General features: G+C 53.1%; 3 protein-coding genes across 10 annotated transcripts; 2 read left to right on the top strand and 1 right to left on the bottom strand.

The window, feature by feature from the left end:
- The first annotated feature begins 3489 nt into the window (after nucleotides 1–3489).
- MSMP (microseminoprotein, prostate associated) lies at nucleotides 3490–5708 on the top strand. The gene is made up of 3 exons (XM_079926877.1): nucleotides 3490–4858; nucleotides 5044–5152; nucleotides 5526–5708. Exons 1-3 carry the CDS (start codon nucleotides 4729–4731, stop codon nucleotides 5704–5706), a joined length of 420 nt encoding a protein of 139 aa, XP_079783003.1. The 5' UTR covers nucleotides 3490–4728; the 3' UTR covers nucleotides 5707–5708.
- A 14-nt stretch (nucleotides 5709–5722) lies between these two features.
- Nucleotides 5723–10002, bottom strand: RGP1 (RGP1 homolog, RAB6A GEF complex partner 1). 5 transcript variants are annotated; one of them, XM_079926866.1, is made up of 9 exons: nucleotides 9642–10002; nucleotides 8957–9091; nucleotides 8443–8579; nucleotides 8070–8153; nucleotides 7819–7968; nucleotides 7398–7544; nucleotides 7059–7186; nucleotides 6662–6851; nucleotides 5723–6154 (listed from the first exon to the last, which is right to left on the bottom strand). In XM_079926866.1, the coding sequence occupies exons 2-9, from the start codon at nucleotides 9070–9072 to the stop codon at nucleotides 5931–5933; spliced, it is 1176 nt and encodes a 391-aa protein (XP_079782992.1). In that variant the 5' UTR covers nucleotides 9073–9091; nucleotides 9642–10002; the 3' UTR covers nucleotides 5723–5930. The 5 variants fall into 5 exon arrangements, with proteins under 5 accessions (XP_079782992.1, XP_079782991.1, XP_079782994.1 ...); XM_079926865.1 differs by having other exon boundaries at nucleotides 9652–10002; XM_079926868.1 differs by lacking the exon at nucleotides 9642–10002 and adding an exon at nucleotides 9506–9552.
- On the top strand, nucleotides 9871–20564 carry GBA2 (glucosylceramidase beta 2). Of its 4 annotated transcripts, none has more exons than XM_079926859.1 (17): nucleotides 9871–10498; nucleotides 13591–13682; nucleotides 13979–14094; nucleotides 15942–16160; nucleotides 16467–16706; nucleotides 16932–17034; nucleotides 17190–17343; nucleotides 17434–17559; nucleotides 17759–17931; nucleotides 18169–18273; nucleotides 18483–18590; nucleotides 18691–18842; nucleotides 18965–19071; nucleotides 19218–19360; nucleotides 19440–19555; nucleotides 19655–19846; nucleotides 20142–20564. In XM_079926859.1, exons 1-17 carry the CDS (start codon nucleotides 10164–10166, stop codon nucleotides 20427–20429), a joined length of 2769 nt encoding a protein of 922 aa, XP_079782985.1. In that variant the 5' UTR covers nucleotides 9871–10163; the 3' UTR covers nucleotides 20430–20564. The 4 variants fall into 4 exon arrangements, with proteins under 4 accessions (XP_079782985.1, XP_079782984.1, XP_079782987.1 ...); XM_079926860.1 differs by having other exon boundaries at nucleotides 10455–10498; nucleotides 16472–16706; XM_079926858.1 differs by lacking the exon at nucleotides 16467–16706 and having other exon boundaries at nucleotides 10017–10498.
- Nucleotides 20565–20578: the final 14 nt, after the last annotated feature.

The raw sequence follows: 20578 nt of genomic DNA, 5'->3' as shown, positions 1-20578 counted from the left end.
GAATGTTTAATCACAAGGAGAAGGTTGAAGCCTTGCTGAAAGAAAGCATAATAGAGTGTACAAAGAGTCCAGAACAAGAAAAAAGTGATAGAAGAGGAAGGAAGACAGAAGTGGATCATGCAGAATAAATAAAGCCTAGCCTTTTAAAAATCCGAGGTCTTACCAAAGAGAAAGGAAGAAAAAGAGATTTCAACATAAGAGAGTTTAAGATGGAAAAGAGCCAGAAAGGGCTGTAGGCTTAAAAGAAACAAAATCAATGAAGAAGCAGTGGTGTATGTTGGCAAAGAGAAGTGTAGAGTTGAGGGGAGGGAGAGAATTTATGGTAGAGGAAATTGGTGTGAAGTTTTCCTCTAAAGATGCCCAGCAGAGCAAAGAAGGAATGAAGGCAAAGGCCACTAGGAATAAGGTAGGGCTGGGGCTGAAACAGCACAGGAGAAAACAACAGGGCCCAGAGTGGGAAACTATATTCTTTCTAAAAAATTAACTGACCCAGATTTTCTTGCTTGGGGCCAAAGGTAACTGAAATTTAAGGATCTTGAAAATAAATTATAACAATCCTAATCTTTGCAATTGCCTTTGGCCCAAGATAACATCAATTTAAAAGATCACGATAGAATTAGTGTCAGTTTCTGACACTGTAGAGTTGATTTTAGAAGATAAATAAGACTAATAAATTGCTCTGTTTATAGAAATACTATCCTGAATAACAACTTTAGCTGTATCTCTCTATCAGCCACAGGGTAAATATAGAAACTTTATAGTTACATACATGCCCACAGACGATAATAAGTAACCTAACATATATGGTAAAGCTGGGTTACTTATCTTTCTATACTATAGCCCAATGAAATGTTTTACTGGATTTAGGATACATAGTGCAAGTTAAAGGGCTGCACAGACAAAGGTTAACGTTAAAAGTAAAGACCGTAAGATGAGGGAGAGGAAAACTAGAACTGCTATGCTACTGACATAGAACTGAAGCATTAACAACACAAGAACTCCCACGCATCAGTGAGGGGAAAATGGCACAAAAGCAAGACAAAGGAAAAGACTCGATGCCATGTAACTAATCTTGGTAGCCTCACTTTTGGGTTTTAAATCAAATACTGAATCAGATTCTTCAACGTTTCTCTTTTTAAAAATTCAACGAAATTACTTAACTCGTTTGATAAATGTAGTCATGCAATTTTAAATGACTATAAAAATTAGAGGATCAATGCCTAATCCTTTGGCAAAGACTGAAGGCGGCAGTAGTGCTAGACACAGATAACCTTGCGTTTAAGCTCCTCACTACTGCTTAGAGACCATCGATTCTGCCTGCGAGGCCAATCCGAATTCCTCATCTCGGCATTCAAAGCCTTTAGTGACCTCGCCACAACTGTACCCAAAGAGCCCTAACTCCCACTACTCCCTAACCTACCTCTCACTCTCGGCGCGCACGGCCTCTGGACAGACCTGATCTCTGGGGGGGAGGGGGGGTGGCCATTTCCCCTTTCCCGCCTGGGTGGAAGTCTCCTTCCATCTCAGGCTCTGGCTGGCCCAGGCCTATCCAGCACTCCAGCCAACCGCGCTGTCGCTCCGCAGCCACGCACTTCTCCCGGCCCTTTCCGGGTCTCTCCTCCCCGACTCTCTCGGTGTTGCCCCGGGGCCCCTCTCCCTCAGCTCCAGTGTTGCCCCGGGGACTCGCCCGTCTCCCCGGTCAGTCACAAGCTCTGCGGGTCGATGGTTGTCTGTTAGGTGCTTCGAGCCTGGGCGAAACCCAGACCCGGACCCCTCGGGGCCCTCCCCCCAACTCTTTCGGGCGCTTCTACGATCCTCCCCCGGCTCCCCACGCCAGCCTAGCTGCCCCTCGGGGCTCCGGCCCCCAGACCTCCCCGCCGCCGCTGCCAGTCCTTCCTATCCTATCCGGCGGGGGTCGGCGGTGACTCACCGAAGGGCCAGCGGCTGGGGGGTCGGAATGCGCTCACTTCCTCCCCGCGCGCACCTGCCCGGAGCTGTTGGAGCGCCGCCCAGCCGAGCCTCCGGCGGATGTTTTTCTGTCCCCGCGTGGTCAGCGCTCGCCAGCCGCCCCCTCCCGGCCCGCGAGCCAGCCGTCGCGCCCCCCCCGGCACCAACTGGCATCGCGGAGTTGAGCCCTGACCACAGAACCCCCAGCCGCCAACACACGCGGCAACCACAAGCGTGGCCTCTGGCCCCGAGAAGCTAGGCAGATGCACACGCGAGCGCGCACACCCGCAGGCGTGCAAGAAACGGGTTCAACCAACACCTCCCCGCCGCCCTCTCCCCCACCCAACTTCTGGGAAAGGGCTCCTGGCTCCGCCCCAGCCTTTCTTTCCAGAAGACCCCTACTCCTGCCCCTATATGCCTACCTCATCTTCATTACAGGCGGTTAACTCTCACCTCCCCTGTCCCATGACTTCACACACACCAATCCCCATTGGGCCCCCCCCTGCCTACAGCATGACCACCACCACCACCTTCAAGCTCCCTAGCTCCCCCCTAGTGTCCGCCCCCTACTGGTTTGGCTCCAGGATACAGGAGCAGAAGGTAGTCTATGGTCCAAACATCAAGGGTGTCAGCTGGTGCCCCACAAAGGCACCAGCAGAGCTACTGACCACTGACAAGACTTCTGGGCCCTTCTATTAGTCAGGCCTTCTAATCCACCTGCTCCAGCCCTGAGCAGTCCAAGGCCATGCCTCCCACATGCCAGCCTATATCCGGGCACCTTGCTCCTCTGTGAGTTTTCTTTTCTTCTCTTGGTGCTCCTCTGAAATGGAAAGGATATCAGACCTGACTAGGGGGAAGGTGCGGTGCAGTCCGCACCTCCAGCCACTTAAGCTGTCTTCTTGGAAGAAAACAGGGAGTTTGGGGCGGACTGGCGAAGTTGTTTCTGAATGGTGAGGAGGTGAGAGGAAGGGTAACCCTCTGGAAAAGTCAGCCAGAAGTAGTTGGATCTGAACCACTGGGTGGCAGGGAGTGGGAGTCTTGGGGTAAATGGAACTAGAGACTTACAAGGAAAAATAGAATAAATGCCAAAGTGATTGGCCCTGTGGGTAGGAGAATAGCTGGAACAGGGGTCTTTGAAGTGTGAAAAAGGGAAAGAAATCCAGCTTGATTGGGGCAATTAGTACCAATGAGATGGCCAGCATTAGACTGGTCAGAAAGGAGAACTTGAGAGTTCACTTGAGTGAGGATGGGAAGAAGTAGATCAGAATCCTTACCAGAAAAAGCAGGAGTCCTAAAGTTAGCTAGAAGGATGGAAAAAGGATACCTCTTCCCAGGGTAGAAGTGAGGGTACTGACCTAGGAAAAGTAGGCTCATTAGCAACACTGTTTCTCAAAGCAGACATTCAGAATTTCAAGCATACACCGACCAAAAGCAAAATGTTGCTGGAGGCAGGTTTTGAAGGCGGTAGGGATGACAAGAAGCTTAAGTGTGAAAGGGGCAGAATTCTGTGCCAGGAGATAGCAGCCCCAGCAGAAGCTCTCAGCTGTGCACACAGAGCTGCTCACCATCATTCAAAGAAAGGGACGTCTAGCACCAGCCACAGCAGTCACTCTTTTCGGAGGGCTACGTGCCAGGGACAGTACCAGGAGCATTACACGCATTATCTCATTTCATCCTCTTGACAACTCTGTGAGTTAAGGAAACAGGTTTAGAGAGGTGAACTAACCTGCCCAATGTCACACAGCTCTTAAGTAGAATCAGGATCTATATCCAGAGTCTGACTCTATAACCTATACTCTTAATCACCCATCTTTAGGTTCTCCAGAACCTGCAGGAAACCCAAAAAAGGATGTCAGAGGATAAGTTCCTAAATTCTCATTCCATAATGTACAGGAGATAAGGGCGGTATCTCTGTGAAACTGGAGCGATCCATACCATTAGGGCATTTAGAGATGTTCTTCTTTGAAAGAACCATCCCCAGACATGAGGAGAACCTTTATTTGCAGTATGTTTAGGGGTGATGAACAATGGATAATCTCTGGGATGCCTGTAAAAAAGAGACACCTGCCCCCCAGCCCTAATCTCTGAGGGGCAGCCATATCTCTAGGATACTGCAAGGAGACCCTGCCCTAGGGTCTGAGAGAAACATTCTCCACTCCAGGTGCCTGTTCGCTCTCCTGGAGCCTCTGGCTGTCGCACCCTACTGCATCTCCTCGGTTTGGCTGGGGCACAGGATTAGCCATCCCCAGGAAATGCCTCCCTCCGGTCCAGGCAGGGATCCCAGCGTACACACCCCTGAAGTGTGTGTGTGTGTGCGCGCGTGTGTGTGTGTGTGTTACAGGGCGGGGGGAGATGGTGGAATGCTTCCTCTCCAGGCCAGGGAGGAGTTCTGGGGACCACCTGGGGGCCCCCACCCGTCCCACCTCCTTGCTGGGGAAGTGCCCAGTCCAGTGCCCCTTCCATGGCCACCTCCCTCCCCCTAGCTGTGTGGGGCATGAATCAGCTCTCACAGCTTGTTAAAGCTAGACCTCTTGTTTTCATGCCCTCACCTCAGGAAACAGAGTTACAGCTTTTCCAGCTCTACTCAGCAGGGGGCCAGGGTCCTCACTTTATAAACATCCCCAAGCCTGTGAGAGGGCACGGAGATGGTGCGAGACAGGAGCCCAGGGGAGAAAGACAGAAACTAAGACTCGAGGAGAGAAACAAAGAAAAGCCAAGGAGACAAGACCAGAGTAGCCTGAACAGAAGCCAGGAACGGTCCGAAAGGGCCGTACTGCGGGAATGGCCTTATGGATGCTCTGGGCTGGACAGGCTAAGGGGACCCTGGGCGGCTGGGGGATCATCTGCTTGGTGATATCTCTGCTCCTCCAGCACCCAGGAGTCCACAGCAAGTGCTACTTCCAAGCTCAAGGTAAAGCTGGGTGAGGCGTTAGGGAAGGACAGGAGCAGAGGGCACTGGGAGGAAGGGGGCTCAGGGGTGATCCTGTGTCAGAAGACCCAGACCCCCCGAGCTGGGAAACAGGAGAGGGTAAACGCGGGGGCGGCAGCACTTACTCCCTGCGCTCCAGCACACTAACATTTCCTGCTCTTCCCTAGCGCCCTGCCACCATGAAGGGAAATATTTCACCCTGGGCGAGTCTTGGCTCCGCAAGGACTGTTTCCACTGCACCTGCCTGCATCCCGTCGGTGTGGGCTGCTGTGACACGTGAGTGACCACTGAGGGCCAGAGAGAATGGCTCTGATGTGAGTGACTGAGAGATGGCCAGGTCATGACTAGATTGCTGTGGTGTGAGAATGAACAAAGTAGCAGTATGAAGCTGGCCGAACCTGAAGGTACCAACAAAAATGTGAGAGAGAAAGCTTCAGGCTACAAAGTAAGGGGAGTTGGGGTGGATCTGGAGGGAAAATATTCCTGCTATGAAACGAAAAATATCCATATATGGCAGGCAAGAGCTCGGTTAGGGGGAACAGGGGCACTGGGGGAAGATATGGGAGGAATGCTGGGAGGGGGGATGCGAGGCAGGGATAAAGGTGGACCTTCACTGTCCTGACTCCTTCCCCGTCCTTTGGTTCCCCAGGTCCCAACATCCTATCGACTTCCCCGCTGGGTGTGAGGTACGTCGGGAGGCAGGAACGTGCCAGTTCTCCCTGGTGCAAAAATCTGACCCCCGGCTGCCCTGCAAAGAGGGAGGGCCCAACCCAGAGTGGGGCTCAGCTAACACCCCTATTCCTGCGGCTCCTGCTCCCCACTCCAGCTAAACTCAACCGACCGCCCTTTTGCTGACTGCCCACTGCTGCTGCCACTTCCAGGGAAACCACTAGAAGCTGCCGATTTATTCTGAATAAATAAATTAATGCTACAGCTGAAAGCCTGCCTCTCATTATCTGTGCCACTGGACCCCAGGTGGAAAAAATGGGCCCTACTAGAGTCCAGGTGCTGAGTTCTCAGGATCCTGAAGAAAGTAGTGCCACGTGGGCCAGTTTCAGATGGTTATGGTGCTGGTGCTGGGGCCTGGGGCCGCATATGAGGCCAGGGTAGGGCTTGTAGGCAGCACCTTGATGGGGAGGTCCCAGCTGAAGGTGTCCACGGGCACTTGCTCAGGCCCTGTCCAGGTGACAGGCTCGGGCTGTTCCATGGGAGGTAGGAGCACCAAACCTGGTTCTCGGGATGTTACAAATTCAAAATGCAAACGCCACTTCAGGGATACTGTGGGAAAAAAGATAAAGGTAGAAGCATTAGAAGCCAGGAGTAAAACCCAATGACAGGATGTGGTTAGCAAATGAGAAAAAAAAAACAAACTTGTATTCAGGAAGAGCGGGGAGGTGTGGGTCAGGGAGCTAGGATCGAGAGTTTGGCTGAAGAAATCTAGTGTGTAAACTGGAACCGTGACAGTAAGGATGATGGCATCAACTACCTAATAACCCAAGTGTGAGACAGTCAAGGCTTCGTAGCTTGAAGTAAATGCAATGGCGAGTCAGAGATCAGTGCATCACAGGGTCCCAGTGGGTAGGGGGAGTGAAGATGTGCAAAGCTGTTAAGAATTTAGGGGTCAGTGCACCCAGGAAACAGGCTGAAGGTCTGAGAAAGTGTTAAGGGTCACAGACTGGATATGGGTATGTCTGGGAGTGTGTTAGGAATCAGGATTCATTATACGCTACCTAAACGCAGCATCTTACCGTGCCCCCCCACCCCCGGTAATAGTCAGCGTCTCACCAACGGCTGTGCAGAAGCCTGGTGTGGAGCTGAGAGGGATGGGGAGGGAGAAGCTCGTTCTGGTTGTATGTAGGCAGGACTCCTGGTGCCGGGCATGAGTGACATGAGACACAGAGGGGGCACCCCCTGCCCCGCGGCGCCGCTGGTACTCAGGCTGCACACGCTCCTCCGTCTGTAAGCTCACTGAAAACTGGGAGCAAGAAGAGAAGTGCGTGCTGGCAGGCGCTGGGATGCGCTGACTCCGGGTGGGAGGGCAGCCCAACCTCACGCTGTTTTACCAGAGGGATCCTGGGTGACCTCACTGCCCATTTCTACCTGCCACCCCTCTTTATGCAGACCCTCTCTTTCCACCCAGACCTTCAGACCCAGTTCCCCCAAAGTCCCTCTCCTTTCTCACCTGCAAACAAGCTACAGTTCCTTCCCCTAAGTTTAAGGTCCCCACCACGTCCTCGCCAAGTCTGTATACAGATTTGAAGATGCCAAATGTCCCAACTTTTCCTCGGCCATCACTGATGTTGTACAGATCTGGGGAGAATGGGACACAGTAAGCCTGGGGTCCGCACTGGGGAATGTCTAGGGCTGGAAGCCAGAGGCCAAAAGGTGGGGCTTTTCCTTTAGAATCTGGGGTGAGGTATCACTGGATCCTCAGGAGAATGTGGCAGCTAGGAGACTCAATCTCTGAGACAGGAATACTATGAGGGGAGGATGGGGTGGGACAATGTGAAGGGCTTCTCACGGAGGCTGCGGCAGGATGTGGCAGCCATGAGGCGCTCCCCAGCCAGCTCAGCGAGCCATGAGTCCTTCTTGCCACATTCATCCTCTTCCAAGAATGGACTGGATGGGGCAACTGCCTCCTCCTGGGGAAAGCGGACATCTTGAAGGCCTGGAGAGAAAATGAGTGGAGAGGTGGTGGGAGAGAACAGAGAGAAGAGTAGTGGGTAGGGTTTTAGACTCCAACCTGAGAGGGCTGTAGGTGAGGGGCGCCACGGCTGAGGTACACATCTCACCTATGCTCCAGAACCTTCTCTCCCCAACCCCCTCACACCTTCACTAAGACCAGGAAGCTTCCCTCCAGCCCCTCTCACAAACCCTCTAAGGATCATTTCTGCTTTGGTGAGGCTCTTCTCCAGCCCTTCCCTCCAGGAACCCTTACTTACCAGTCAGCACAAGAACCCTCAGAGGGACCCTGAGTAAAGTGATGGGTGAGTTGACACGCTGGCAGCCAATGGTCAGTTTGTAGACATACTTGACTGACTGACCCCGAAAGGAGGGTGGTCCTTCTATAGGCAGCACTTCACTGTAGGAGTCTGGTTGGGAGGTAGTAGTCAGGGCAGCCAGAAGCAGCCAGAGAGGTCCTCCCTCCAGGAGCCTTAGAAGGCAATCGAGGGGTCAGGGGGCAGTCACTCACATGACTTTGACTCTCCAGGGTCTAGCCGCAGGTCACAGAATAGGATTTTTGGTGGAGTGGAAAGGATACACTGACCCCTCTCACCTAGAAAAGATAAGACTGCAACTTAATAATCCCATTGTCTAGTACTGGAGAAGGCTAGCACAGCAAGTGGGGGCAGTAAGCACTGCCAACAAAGGGCAACCCAAACCAAGCCACTCCTCTTTTCTCGTTGTGAAATAGGAACAGTTTTACGCCGCCAAAGCAATAACTACATTCTTCCACATCTCCAGTACAACAGAGACTATAATGACCCACCAGAACAATCTGACAATTTCACCCTTGGGTAACAATGATTCCATCCCCCTCCAAAGGCAAATGCCCCATCTCTAACCTCGGTGTGGTAGAAAGACAGTCTGGCTCTCAGGCTGGACATCTGGCTGACTGGAGTCAGGGGGAGGCAGTGCTACTCGACTCTCACTGGCATGGAACTGGCAGTGGATTTGGGCACTGGCCCATGCCAGAGCCTCACTATGGGAGGAGGAAAAGAGGACATCAGAGGGCAGTTCCTGACCTCACAAATGCTCCCCCAAACTCCCTACCACACTGAGAAGACCAGCACAGTGAGGCGGCTGTCCTCTGGATCAGAGAATCCAGAACCCCAAAGAAAAACCATTAAACAAAGAGAAGTATACTGGGTAAAAGGGGGAGTGGGGGAGGAGAGAGGAGAGGAGAGTGGTGGGCTATGTCACCCACATCTTAAATGTTAAATAGCCTTTCCTACAATGAGAGCACAATGAGCAAGAAGGTGGTGCTGTAGTCACAGAACAACCTGAGCTCTGGCTCAGCACTATAGATACCAGGCTTCCTCCCAGAAGGACCAGCTTCTTCAGTACCGGCACCCCCACCTGGATGCAGAAGTGGCCGTGGGGGGCAGGGGGTTGGTGACGGTCACCACACACTCCAGCGTCTCCCCTGCCAGAAACACAGGACCTCTGCTGAGCTCTGCTACCACTTCAATCATGGCAGCTCCGGAATCGGATCTAGAAGGAAACAAGGGGTATCAGAGGTCAGTACCACGGCCCGGAGGGGTGTCTCAGGTGAGCCTGGGGGTGAGGACCCGGGGAATGGACGTTCAGCACCAGGGTGTCAGAGGGAAGCGCCAGATTTGGGATGCGGGAAGGCGGAAGGGAGGTATGGCGGCAGCTGACTCGGCACTGCGGAGAGAGAGGGAGTCGCTCTGGATCCCAGCCCCCAGCCCCGCTCAGCGCCGAATATTCCCCCTACCCCGCCGGGACCCCCAGGCCGCCTCCGCCCCCTTCCCTCGAGGTTCCACGTCCCAGCCCAGGGCCACGGCCGCCCGGCAGCTCGCGCCCCTAGCCCGGACACCTCGCACGGTCGAAACTGGGGGCTCGGTGCACCGAGGCCCTCGATCGCCCGCCCCACCGGGCCGGGACCTAGTGCGTGGCTGCGGCCGCGGCAGAGGCGGGACTTCCCTCGGCCCCCGCCCCCCCACCTCTTCCCCCTCGGAGCCCCTTCCGGCCGGAAGCGCCCGGCCGGCAGGGCCGGAAGGGGCTCGAGTGGTCCCGCTACCCTGGGTCACCTTCCCACGGGCTGGCACCCGGGTGCGATCGCCGTCCCGGATACCGGCCGGCGGGACCCGGCGCCCACCCCTCGGGGGGGTCTGGTGCCACGGCCCAGTGACTGAGCCGGTGCTGCCGCGAGCTCCCAGGCCGGCCCCGGGGGCGGTGCCTGGCGGGCTGGTCCCGAGGGCTCCTCCCCTCTCCGCGGGCCCAGTCGCCCTTTGGCAGGGCCAGCTAATCACCGCGGCCCAATGACGTCGAGGCCCTATCCTTCCCGCCCAGGACCCAGAGAGAGGACCGAGGGGGAGACCGTGGCGGCTTTATTGCTGTCGCCGCCACCGCAGCAGCGGCAACAGCTCCCCGGCTCCACGGAGACACCAGCTCACCTCAGCTTTCCCCAGAGGCCGGCCCTCCGAGAGAACACCTAACAACAATCCGCGCCCACATCTGGGCTTGGCTGGCCAGATACTTTGTACCAGAAAGCTCGGGAACCGAGACCACCGAGGTCGTGGGGACCCAGAATCCAGGGAATATGAGAACCGGAGTCCCAGCCTCGGAAGAGACCAGCTGTGCCAAAGGGGATCCACAGGCTTATTGCCCTGAAAATACTGGAGGCACTGAGGCTGTGCAGGTTACAGACTGCCAGAACCCTGAAGACAGTCAACCCCAGAATGAGCAGGGCTACAGCAATCCGCAGGACTTTGGGCCGCTGATGGCTTCCTATGAGGGTAAAGCCAAGGGCTACCAGGTGCCTCCCTTTGGCTGGCGCATCTGCCTGGCTCACGAGTTTGCAGAGAAGAGGAAACCCTTTAATGCCAACAATGTCTCGCTAAGCAACCTAATGAAGCATTTGGGCATGGGCTTGAGGTGAGTAGATCCCATTGCCTAGACTACCTTATTATACCTCACTTTGTTCCAGCAGCGGCAGGAAAGGGTGAGAAATAGGTGGATACCTTGTCCTAGTCAGGTGGCCCCCATTCCCAACGTAATTCTTAAGCCCATGGTTTTGGAGGGTGAGACCAGGTCACATCTCTTTGCAACCCCCTTCCTTCCAGTAACTTGTCTTTTTAGCAAGAAGGAGCAGGAGCATGTGGGCCTTGTAGTCATTTAGGCTCCCTCTCACATACATGCTCTTTTCCAGAGATTGCTCTTTGGGATTAGCTGTACTTTGTGACAAGGTAGGAAGGGATACTCTGGCAGCTGTGGTACTGATACAATGTTGTTTTCTGGGGAGGGGGTGGGATTCTCAGCCCCAGATTCTCCTGAGCAGCTGGAGTATTCATTGAACCTTTTTTAGGCACAGCATTTAATAGTCCCAACACCCATCAGCTTCTTTCCTCAAGCTTTGGCTCCAGGGAAAGGGTGAGAGCCTTCCTGCTCTCAACTATAAGGAGAGAGCGATAAGAGGTGCTATTCACTCTATTCCGGAATAGATGGCCCGTTATATAAAAAGCAAAGACCTTTGACCAGAGAGGCACTGCCTTAGGTGTCCCCAGAGCTTAGTAATAATCTTCCAGAGCATTTCCTGGTCTCCCCCTACACAAGGGTGGCAGACACTCCAAGAGCTTATCCTGGGCTGTAGAACTCCTCCAGATTCCTCTAGATCCCCACTGAGTTCAAAGACTAGTGATGGGGCCAAGACCTATTAACAGGAGCAGGTGGATGTGAGAACAGAAAGCATCACCCAGAGGTCATCCTGAGTCAGTCCACACAGTAAACACAGAGCTGGGGAGGGAGGCTTAAAGTTCAGGAAACCCAGGCCTGGCAACCTCTTAAATAGGGGCTCCTTCTCTTCCACAGTCAGTGCTCTGGGGCTGGGGTGGGGAGCCCGTGTACCTAGCCCAAGCCCTAGGCAGTGGGAAGGGCCTGTGGCTGCCTGGGTATCTGACTTCTTTGCCAGCTCCCCTGGGTGGCCTGTACCAGACAAAAATAATCCCTCCAGGCTGCTTCTGAAATTGACCCGGCCTAGTTTTGACCCCAAAAGGCTTTGGGTCAAAATAGGATCTAGGGCTGGGGTACTGAGAGCAGCACATTGGGGTGCATGTGGTGGGGACGTGGAGGTCAAGAACCCATCTGTAGGCATCCTACCCCCCAGTCCCTAAGTATGAGCCGAATCACAGAGGCCTGAAGCTGTGTTCAGCCCCCTGGACTTGGCTCTGCATCCCAGGACAGGGTGGGGATCACTGACACAGGGGTTTTGGAATGAGATGAGGTCCTGCAATGAGGAGAAAGCAGGGGTGAGACAAGCAAGAATTCTGAATGATTATTCTTAAGTGGGGGCTGAAATTATGGAAAAGGCCAAATAGGTCAGGAATGGCCAGCAGCTAAGTGGAGTGAGAGAAAGGTGGGCTCTGAGAGGGAGCTGAACTGGGGGTAGGTACTGTGATTAGGAGCTCCAGCAAGACAGAGTTCTCTTGGCCTTGGAGCGGTAAGAACTCAATTTTGGTTGCTCTCCCTTTCAGCCAGAATCCATTCATTCAGTAAATATGTATTGAGTGCTTGTTCTGCGCCTGATACTCCTTTGTTCTGCCTATCTTCATATCTTGCATTTCTCCCTCACTGCCCTAATCCGCGCTGTGCCCTCCCTCCCTTCACCAATCCTTTGTGGCCTCCAGTTTCAAAGTCCAGTTTCCTCTAAGCTGGCAAAGAAGATCTGCCTTCCAATCATCCCATCCTTCGTCTTCCCTCCCTCTCCTCTCACCCCCAGAATGTACCCTCCCTGTTCTTTAGTCAGATTTTCCCTCCCCTTGCTCCTGTCCCTGTTCATTTCTCTTATGCTCCATTGTCTGTACATACGTTCTTTGTAAATTCAGCAAATAGTTACTGACTGCAGACCATGTGCCCTGCCCTGTGCTTGAAGCTGTGGGTAATAATCAACTAGTCTTTGTCACTGTCCCTTTCCCCAAGAAACTTAAAAGTATGTCAGACTCACATGAGGAACACTAAAATAACAGGACAGTGTCTTACTGGGAGTTGAGACAGTGTATGCACAGATATTCCACTTTGTGGCTTTCCTATCTACTGTGCCATTTGCCCTTCCAACCATTCCTTGAGGTAGGAAGGGCAATAGGTATCCCCATTTTGTAGATGAGGAAACTAAGCCTCAGCGGGGTTACCCAATTACATGGTTACAAGTGGTGTGCTTGAACAATGTGTATAAACTAGCTGGTGCGGGAGAAGAGTGGAATTGGAAGAGAGTTTGGCAGGGCAGGGGTTGCTTAATGAGGACCCACTCTGAATGGGAATTTGTAGGAAGGAAGATTAGAAAATAGACTTGAGAGAGATGTCAAAGCCTTGAATCCCAAACAGAATCTTTTGCCTACTGGATACAGAGCTGTGATAAGACCAGGAAAATGTTGGGGTTTTTAGAACGCTTTACTGGGATATTATGAGAGAGCAAAATTAGAAAGCTTATAGTTTAAATGCTGAACTTAAAAGAAAAAGAAAAAAAAAAAGAAAAAGACTTAAAAGGAAATGCCCCCAAATGTAAACACTGGTTGTATATAGGTGGGATTTTTTTCACCTTCCACCTAGTGCATTCTCCAAATTTTCACCTTTCATAATCAGGAAGAAAAATCATCATTTTAAAAAGAAGAAAGTTATCGCAGCAGCCTATGCCTGTATGTGGGGTGGGAGTGATTATAAATCAGGAAACCATAACTGGAAAGTTCCTGGAGTAAATTAAAGCAGTGGTGGTGGAGTTAGTGGTGTGAAAAGATCAGAAAGTTCCTTCTAAGGAGAGTAGAGAGGAGAAACAAAGACAGTCACATACTGTGACCTGGGGTGACTGGGAAGATGAGAGGACCTTGAATTGTAGAGATGTTGAGAGTAGGAGAGGTTTGGAAGTGAAGGCGATGGGTCCTCGGGACATTTAATGGGAAGTCACAGCTGGGTGTCCAAAGAGAGGCCGGTGACTGCCGCCCGCCGCCCCTCCACTCACACTGCCCCTTGCTCCTTAGGTACTTGCAGTGGTGGTACCGGAAGACCCAGGTGGAGAAGAAGACACCTTTCATCGACCTCATCAACTCTGTGCCCCTGAGACAGATCTATGGTGAGCCTCACTCCAGCTCTCCCCAGTCACAGAGGGCCCAGCGTCCAGGCCTACTGCAGAGCTAGGCAAAGAGGCTTTCAGCTTATTTAAGTTGCTCTGACCCATCCCCTAGGGTTTTTTCCCCAGCTTTATTGAGATATAACTGACATATAACATTGTGTAAGTTTAAAATGTACAATGTGTCGATTTGATATCCCCATGGTGTTTAGAGGAATCCATCTTTATAGTCTAGAAAGTGAGAAATGGGCTCGTTTTCCTCTCCCATGCCCCACTAACCATCCTGATTCTTTCTCTAGGTTGTCCCTTGGGTGGCATTGGGGGAGGCACTATCACCCGAGGCTGGAGAGGCCAGTTCTGTCGTTGGCAGCTTAATCCTGGAATGTACCAGCACCAAACAGTCATTGCTGATCAAGTAAGAGCCAGGAGGTGGAGGAGAGGTCCAGGCAGTACTTCCCAGGCCAGGAAGGGTCTCTTTGCTAGTGTAGGATGTGGCAATTAGAGATGTACATGATTCAGTCCAGTAAGTACTTTCAGGGTGCTTTCTGTGTGCCCAGCCCTGTGCTAGGATGTACTATAGGAACGAGACACTCAGAGCACACATTTCCTGAAAGAAAAAAGGTACCCCTGTGCCCTTCATTTTTCTAGTAAATGCCTCCTACCTACTTTGCTGTCCCAGTTCCACTAGCTGAGCCAGTACCCAGCCACAGAGAGTCAGAGAATTCCAGGATCACTTAACCTGGTTGAAAGATCAGAAGGGAAAACAAACCAACAGTCTACAAATGCACAGGAGGACAGGATGCAGAGCGCCCACTGCTCGCCCTGATTTGCCAGGCTTCAGCCAGAGGCCAGCTTCTCTGCTGGTGGTCACTCCTCTGGAGGTCTCTCTGGCTGGGGGCCTGGGAAGCCCCTCTCCCAGGCATAGATCTCCAGACTTCTTCCCTTTTCTGAAGCTTCACTTCTATTCGCTGTGTTCCTTCATCAAGGAGTGATGAAGGCCTTTGATTGCCAGAGGCATGTGGTCCACCTTTCATCATATCTCTCTAGTGCCCTCCCATGTTGAGTTGTCCACCAAGTTCCTATTTCCTGTCTGAGGGAGGCCTCCAGCTTTCAGCTTATCTTCAAAGGAGAAATGACTAGCAGACCTTGAGTCCTGTTAATGATAATGCCCTTCCTAGTTCAGGTTTACCAGCCTTGCCCAATGGCCCAGGCTTCCTCTGTGGCTCATCCCTGAGGTATCCCGGGGTAATGTCTTCCAGCCTTGTGACTCTTTTGTATAATATTTAATATTTAAAGACAGTCCTACAAGGGAAGTACCATTATTAGGCCCATTTTACACATGAGGAAACTAAGATTCAAAGAGATTTAGTAACGTGCCCAAGGTCACATGGTTAGTAAATGGAAGCACAGGGATTCAGAACCAGTTTTCTCTGCGGTTAAAAGCCTGTGGTCTTAACCATTACCTACTATTCCAACAACATAAAAAAATTATTTGATATATACATTAAATATAACAGGCATATATACATTAAAGATATCAGGCATACTTTGAACCAAGGAAGAGATATTAATCCCTCATAGCCCTCCTTCCAGAGGAGTCAGGGAGTCAGAATGTGAGCACATTATAACATGCTAGACTAGAGGGGTAGGGGGACACACAGCAGAATGACTCACTGCTTGAGGAGAGGAGATGGCATTTGACCTAGGCCTTGAAGGATGAGGGGTTTTACCAAATGGAGCATGAACATGAGCAAAAGCGTGGAGGAGGAAATGTAGTGCTCTCAGGGAACAGTATTTGATATGAGCAGAATATAAGGGCTCGAACAGGTAATGAGTCTGATGGGCGGGGAGAGGCCACATCAAGAAGGACCCTGAAAGCCAGGTAGATGAGTTTAGACTTTAGCCTGAGGGCCACGGGGAGTCACTGAAACATTATAAACACAGACTAACATATCTTGATTTCTCTGTAAGAAAGGTCAGTCTGAAATCCAAATTTCAGAAGAGGCAGAAGAGTAAAAGCAGAGATGGTGAGGGCCTGGCTTAGGGCACTAAGACCACATTAGTGAAGGGAGATAGATGGGGGAGGCACGACTCAGTGGTCACTCCGAGCCTGGGGGGGAAGGCCTGGGGGATGAGTGAGGCTGTGGTGCGTTGGTCGCCACTGTGGGCTCTGGCAGGGCAGGAGCTACTCTGAGGAGAGGGAGACTTGTTTGAGGTACCTGTGGGTTACCCTGTTCCAGCCCATGTACCTTCTTGGTTTAGTTCACAGTGTGTTTGCGCCGGAAAGGGCAGACTGTGTACCAGCAAGTCCTGTCTGTGGAGCGCCCGAGTGTCCTGCAGAGCTGGAACTGGGGCCTGTGTGGGTACTTTGCATTCTACCACGCCCTGTACCCCCGAGCCTGGACTGTCTATCAGCTTCCTGGCCAAAATGTCACCCTCACCTGCCGCCAGATCACACCCATCTTGCCCCATGACTACCAGGTGAGGCTCCCCTTCTGTGTTTCCTCCATTGCTCTCCCTTCCCCAGGATCTGTCTCTCCTGGAAGTTCCATGACCTATGCAAGAGGGGGTGGAGAGTGAACATCATGCTGGTTTCCCAGGACCACCGCCCAATTGGTCTTCTGTCTCCTGGCAGACAGCCTGCCAGGCAATATGGGGAGATGCAAGTGGAAGATAGAGTATATTGCCGGGTATTTGAGTCAGATCATTGGTGCCAAGGACTGATCCTGGGGAGTGGGGCCAGAAGGGATACGCTGGGACCATCTGAGTCTGATCTTCTGCTCCCAGGACAGCAGCCTGCCTGTAGGAGTCTTTGTGTGGGATGTGGAAAATGAAGGGGATGAAGCCCTGGACGTGTCCATCATGTTCTCCATGCGGAATGGACTGGGGGGTGAAGACGATGCCCCGGGGGGGTTGTGGAATGAGCCCTTCTGTCTGGAGCGTGATGGGGAGACTGTACAGGGGCTGCTTCTGCATCATCCAACCCCTCCAAATCCCTACACGATGGCTGTGGCTGCACGACTCACGGTATGGAGGAGGCTGCCCCATACCATAGCCTCTGAACCCCTACTCTCAGCCTGGCCCTAGCCCAGCCCCCATGCCACCATGGTCTCTTCACTTCCTCACCTCCTGAGTCCCACCCTCACCACCCTAGCCTCTGGAACTTGGAGGCGGGAATATATTCAGGGGAGTTAGTCAGGAGCCAGCGTACCTGTGGAGTTTCTCCTCACAGAGTCTTTGGCCCCTTAACAGGCAGATACCATGGTAACCCACCTCACAGCCTTTGACCCTGACAGCACTGGGCAGCAGGTGTGGCAGGATCTACTTCAGGATGGACAGCTGGACTCCCTCGCTGGTAATGGGGGGTCTGACAGGGAGGTGGTGGGAAGAGAGGTTGTCCCTGTCTTGGGAGCAGGGGTGGGAGGCCTGGTAATAAAGCTTTAGTCCCATGTTAGGGACCCCTGCGGCTGAAGGGGGTGCCTGTGCTGATTCATCTTGCGCTTCTCTCAGGCCAAAGCCTCCCCTCGCAGAAAGGAGTAGGCATCGCTGGGGCAGTGTGTGTTATGGGCAAGCTGCCACCTCGAGGCCAGTGCCGCTTGGAGTTCTCACTGGCTTGGGACATGCCCAGAATCATGTTTGGAGCAAAGGGCCAGGTCTACTACAGGTGATGGGAATGAGAGCGCACAGGGTCCGTGGTGCTGGGGCTCTGAGCTGGAGCCCACATTCTCATCCCTCCCCTTTCTCTCCACCCCAGGCGGTACACAAGGTTCTTTGGCCCAGATGGTGATGCAGCACCCACCCTTAGCCACTATGCACTGTGCAGATATGCAGACTGGGAAGAGAGGATCTCGGCTTGGCAGAGCCCGGTATTGGATGACAGGTGCCAACGGGGCCCATCTCTTGCCTTTCTCCCAGGCACTCACACCTCAACTGGGACTCCTTGATTCAGTCTCCACCCACCAAAGTCAGCAGAGTTGGGCTGGGATTCACTTGGGACCCCTACTCTGCTGAACCCCAGAATCCGTCCTTTCCTGGGAGGTCCACACTCACTGGACTGTTCCCTCCTCCTGACTCCCCAGATCCTTGCCTGCCTGGTACAAATCTGCGCTGTTCAATGAACTATACTTCCTGGCTGATGGGGGCACAGTATGGCTGGAAGTTCCTGAGGACTGCCTACGAGAGGAGCCGGTGGGGAGCATGTGTCAGCTCCGCCCCCTCCTACGAGAGTATGGTCGATTCGGCTACCTTGAAGGTATGGGCCGCTGGTGTACGCAGTATGGCAGGCCATATCCATGAGGCCAGTTGGTGCCCTGCCCCCAGGCGGGATGATGGGTTTTGCCTATCCCAGGATACTGGTTGGGATGAGGGGTAAGTGTCAGGTATGGAGTGTGACAGTGCCCCACCCCCAATGCTAGAGGAGCAGCTAGGCAGGGCAGTATGAAGGATCAGCAGGAATCCTGGCAACAGTGTGTCTCCTTCATTTCTCCAGGCCAGGAATATCGCATGTACAACACATATGATGTCCACTTTTACGCTTCCTTTGCCCTCGTCATGCTCTGGCCCAAACTCGAGCTCAGCCTGCAGTATGACATGGGTGAGGGTCCCTTTTGTGCCTCTTCTGCCCTCTTAGCTCCCCACGCCCCTGAACCTTTGTGGTCCCTCACACTGCCTCTTCCACCCAAACATAATGTGGATCCTGCGTATTGGTTCCCCTGTGGAGTCATACACACACAGTTCTGTGCCCTACCCCAAGCCTACCCATTCCCTGCCCCGCGCCCCCCGCTTGTGTATCTGCTCCCCCAGCTCTGGCCACTCTCAGGGAGGATCTGGCACAGCAACAGTACCTGATGAGTGGGATAATAGCACCTGTGAAAAGGAGGAACGTCGTGCCTCATGATGTTGGGGATCCAGGTAAAAGTCCCTCCACCACAAGTGAGCTTCTCTTCCTCGATTTTTGCACCCTCTACCCTACCCTGCAGTGCAGATGAAACAGGTTTTCTCCCCTCCCCAGATGATGAGCCATGGCTCCGGGTCAATGCATATGTGGTCCATGATACTGCGGACTGGAAGGACCTGAACCTGAAGTTTGTGCTGCAGGTTTATCGGGACTATTACCTGACGGGTGACCACTGCTTCCTGAGGGACATGTGGCCTGTGTGTCTGGTAAGGGATGCATGTGCAGTGGTCATGCCAGGGGCATGCTGCCTGGTGTTTGGGGAGATCCCGGCTGGCTACTGTTGTCTTTTCTTAGCATCTAGGTCTTCAGTATCTTGGTCCCTCTCTAGGCCGTGATGGAGTCTGAAATGAAGTTTGACAAGGACCAAGATGGACTCATTGAGAATGGAGGCTATGCAGACCAAACCTATGATGGATGGGTCACCACAGGCCCCAGGTTGGGGGGTAGGGATTTCCAGGGGCCTGAGGTGGGGAACTGAGCATCAAGGGATTGTGGGCTTAAGGACGAGTGACTGCCTATTATTTCTACATGGGAGTGGCTAGAGCTGCCAGGCTAATCCCTGAACCTGTGTCTCTGATCAGTGCTTACTGTGGAGGACTGTGGCTGGCAGCTGTGGCTGTGATGGTCAAGATGGCTGCTCTGTGTGGGGCACAGGAGGTCCAGGATAAATTTTCTTCCATCCTTAGCCGGGGCCAAGAAGCCTATGAGAGACTGCTGTGGAATGGTGAGTTGGGGGATCCTAAAGAATCTTAAGGCAGCTCTGGGGAGGCAAGGAGCCCTACTTTGTCCTTCCCCTTCTCCAGGCCGCTATTACAACTATGACTGCAGCTCTCAGCCTCAGTCCTATAGCATCATGTCTGACCAGTGTGCTGGCCAGTGGTTCCTGAGGGCCAGTGGCCTAGGAGAAGGAGACAGTGAGGTGAGAGACTAGGAGGAGGAACCGGAGAGAAAGGTAAGGGTTTTTCCTGGAGGTGGGAACCAAGTTTAAGAGACTGTGTTTCTTCCCTTGCCCCATTAGGTATTTCCTACCCCACATGTGGTCCGTGCTCTCCAAACTATCTTTGAATTCAATGTCCAGGGCTTTGCAGGAGGGGCCATGGGGGCTGTGAATGGAATGCAGCCCCATGGTGTTCCTGATAGATCCAGTGTCCAGTCTGATGAAGTCTGGGTGGGTGTGGTCTACGGGCTGGCAGCCACCATGATCCAAGAGGTAATTCACTCCCTTCCCCAACTCTCTGCAATCTGTACCTTGGCCTAGCAAACTTCCTCAGCCATCAAACTTATGTACAGCCTGATTCAATGTCATCTTATCCATCCAGAGAGCCTCCCCCTTTTCCCTGGCATGCATTCTATCTCCTGCCTTCAGGCTTCTGCCTGTGAGTCAAGCTTATCTCCCCCACTGGCTGGGAACTCCCTGAGGGCACAGACCCTATTCTCTCCATCTGTCCAGCTGAAATAGCTACTCAGAGGTTGCCAAGTAATATGACTGCCATCTCTCCCGACAGGGCCTGACTTGGGAGGGCTTCCGGACAGCTGAAGGCTGCTACCGTACTGTGTGGGAACGCCTGGGCCTGGCCTTCCAGACGCCTGAGGCGTACTGCCAGCAGCAGGTGTTCCGCTCGCTGGCCTACATGCGGCCGCTGAGCATCTGGGCCATGCAGCTGGCCCTGCAGCAGCAGCAGCATAAAAAGGCCCCTGGGCCAATCGCCAAACAGGACACGGGACTGAGCACCAGGCCCAAACTTGGACCAAAGGAAGCCGTGGCAAACCCAAGCCCAGAGTGCGCCTCGTGAACTGTGGAAGGAGGCGCTAACAGCCCAGCCTTCAGCCTGGCCCTTCCTCCTCCTCCACACCCACCCCCACTCTCCTGCAGCCCTGAGCCACCAGGACAATCATGCCCTCCCTTCTCCCCACCCAACCGCGCCAGTAAAGAGGGGTTGAG

This window comes from Stenella coeruleoalba, assembly GCF_951394435.1.
Source record: "Stenella coeruleoalba genome assembly, chromosome: 7".
In the NCBI taxonomy this organism is placed as follows: domain Eukaryota; kingdom Metazoa; phylum Chordata; class Mammalia; order Artiodactyla; family Delphinidae; genus Stenella; species Stenella coeruleoalba.
The sequence above is the reverse complement of the archived record's forward strand: the minus strand, read 5'-3'. Positions and strand labels throughout refer to the sequence as shown.

Excerpts from the sequence above, each read along its gene's own strand:
- GBA2 (XM_079926859.1), top strand. The coding sequence starts at position 10,164 with ATGAGAACCGGAGTCCCAGCCTCGGAAGAGACCAGCTGTGCCAAAGGG. Across the intron at positions 16,161-16,466 it reads TCTTGCCCCATGACTACCAG|GACAGCAGCCTGCCTGTAGG; the intron begins GTGAGGCTCCCC and ends TTCTGCTCCCAG. Across the intron at positions 19,361-19,439 it reads TGAGAGACTGCTGTGGAATG|GCCGCTATTACAACTATGAC; the intron begins GTGAGTTGGGGG and ends CCCCTTCTCCAG.
- RGP1 (XM_079926866.1), bottom strand. The coding sequence starts at position 9,072 with ATGATTGAAGTGGTAGCAGAGCTCAGCAGAGGTCCTGTGTTTCTGGCA. Across the intron at positions 7,545-7,818 it reads GAGGGTTCTTGTGCTGACTG|GCCTTCAAGATGTCCGCTTT; the intron begins GTAAGTAAGGGT and ends TTTTCTCTCCAG. Across the intron at positions 7,187-7,397 it reads CACATCCTGCCGCAGCCTCC|ATCTGTACAACATCAGTGAT; the intron begins GTGAGAAGCCCT and ends CATTCTCCCCAG.
- MSMP (XM_079926877.1), top strand. The coding sequence starts at position 4,729 with ATGGCCTTATGGATGCTCTGGGCTGGACAGGCTAAGGGGACCCTGGGC. Across the intron at positions 4,859-5,043 it reads GTGCTACTTCCAAGCTCAAG|CGCCCTGCCACCATGAAGGG; the intron begins GTAAAGCTGGGT and ends GCTCTTCCCTAG. Across the intron at positions 5,153-5,525 it reads GGTGTGGGCTGCTGTGACAC|GTCCCAACATCCTATCGACT; the intron begins GTGAGTGACCAC and ends TTGGTTCCCCAG.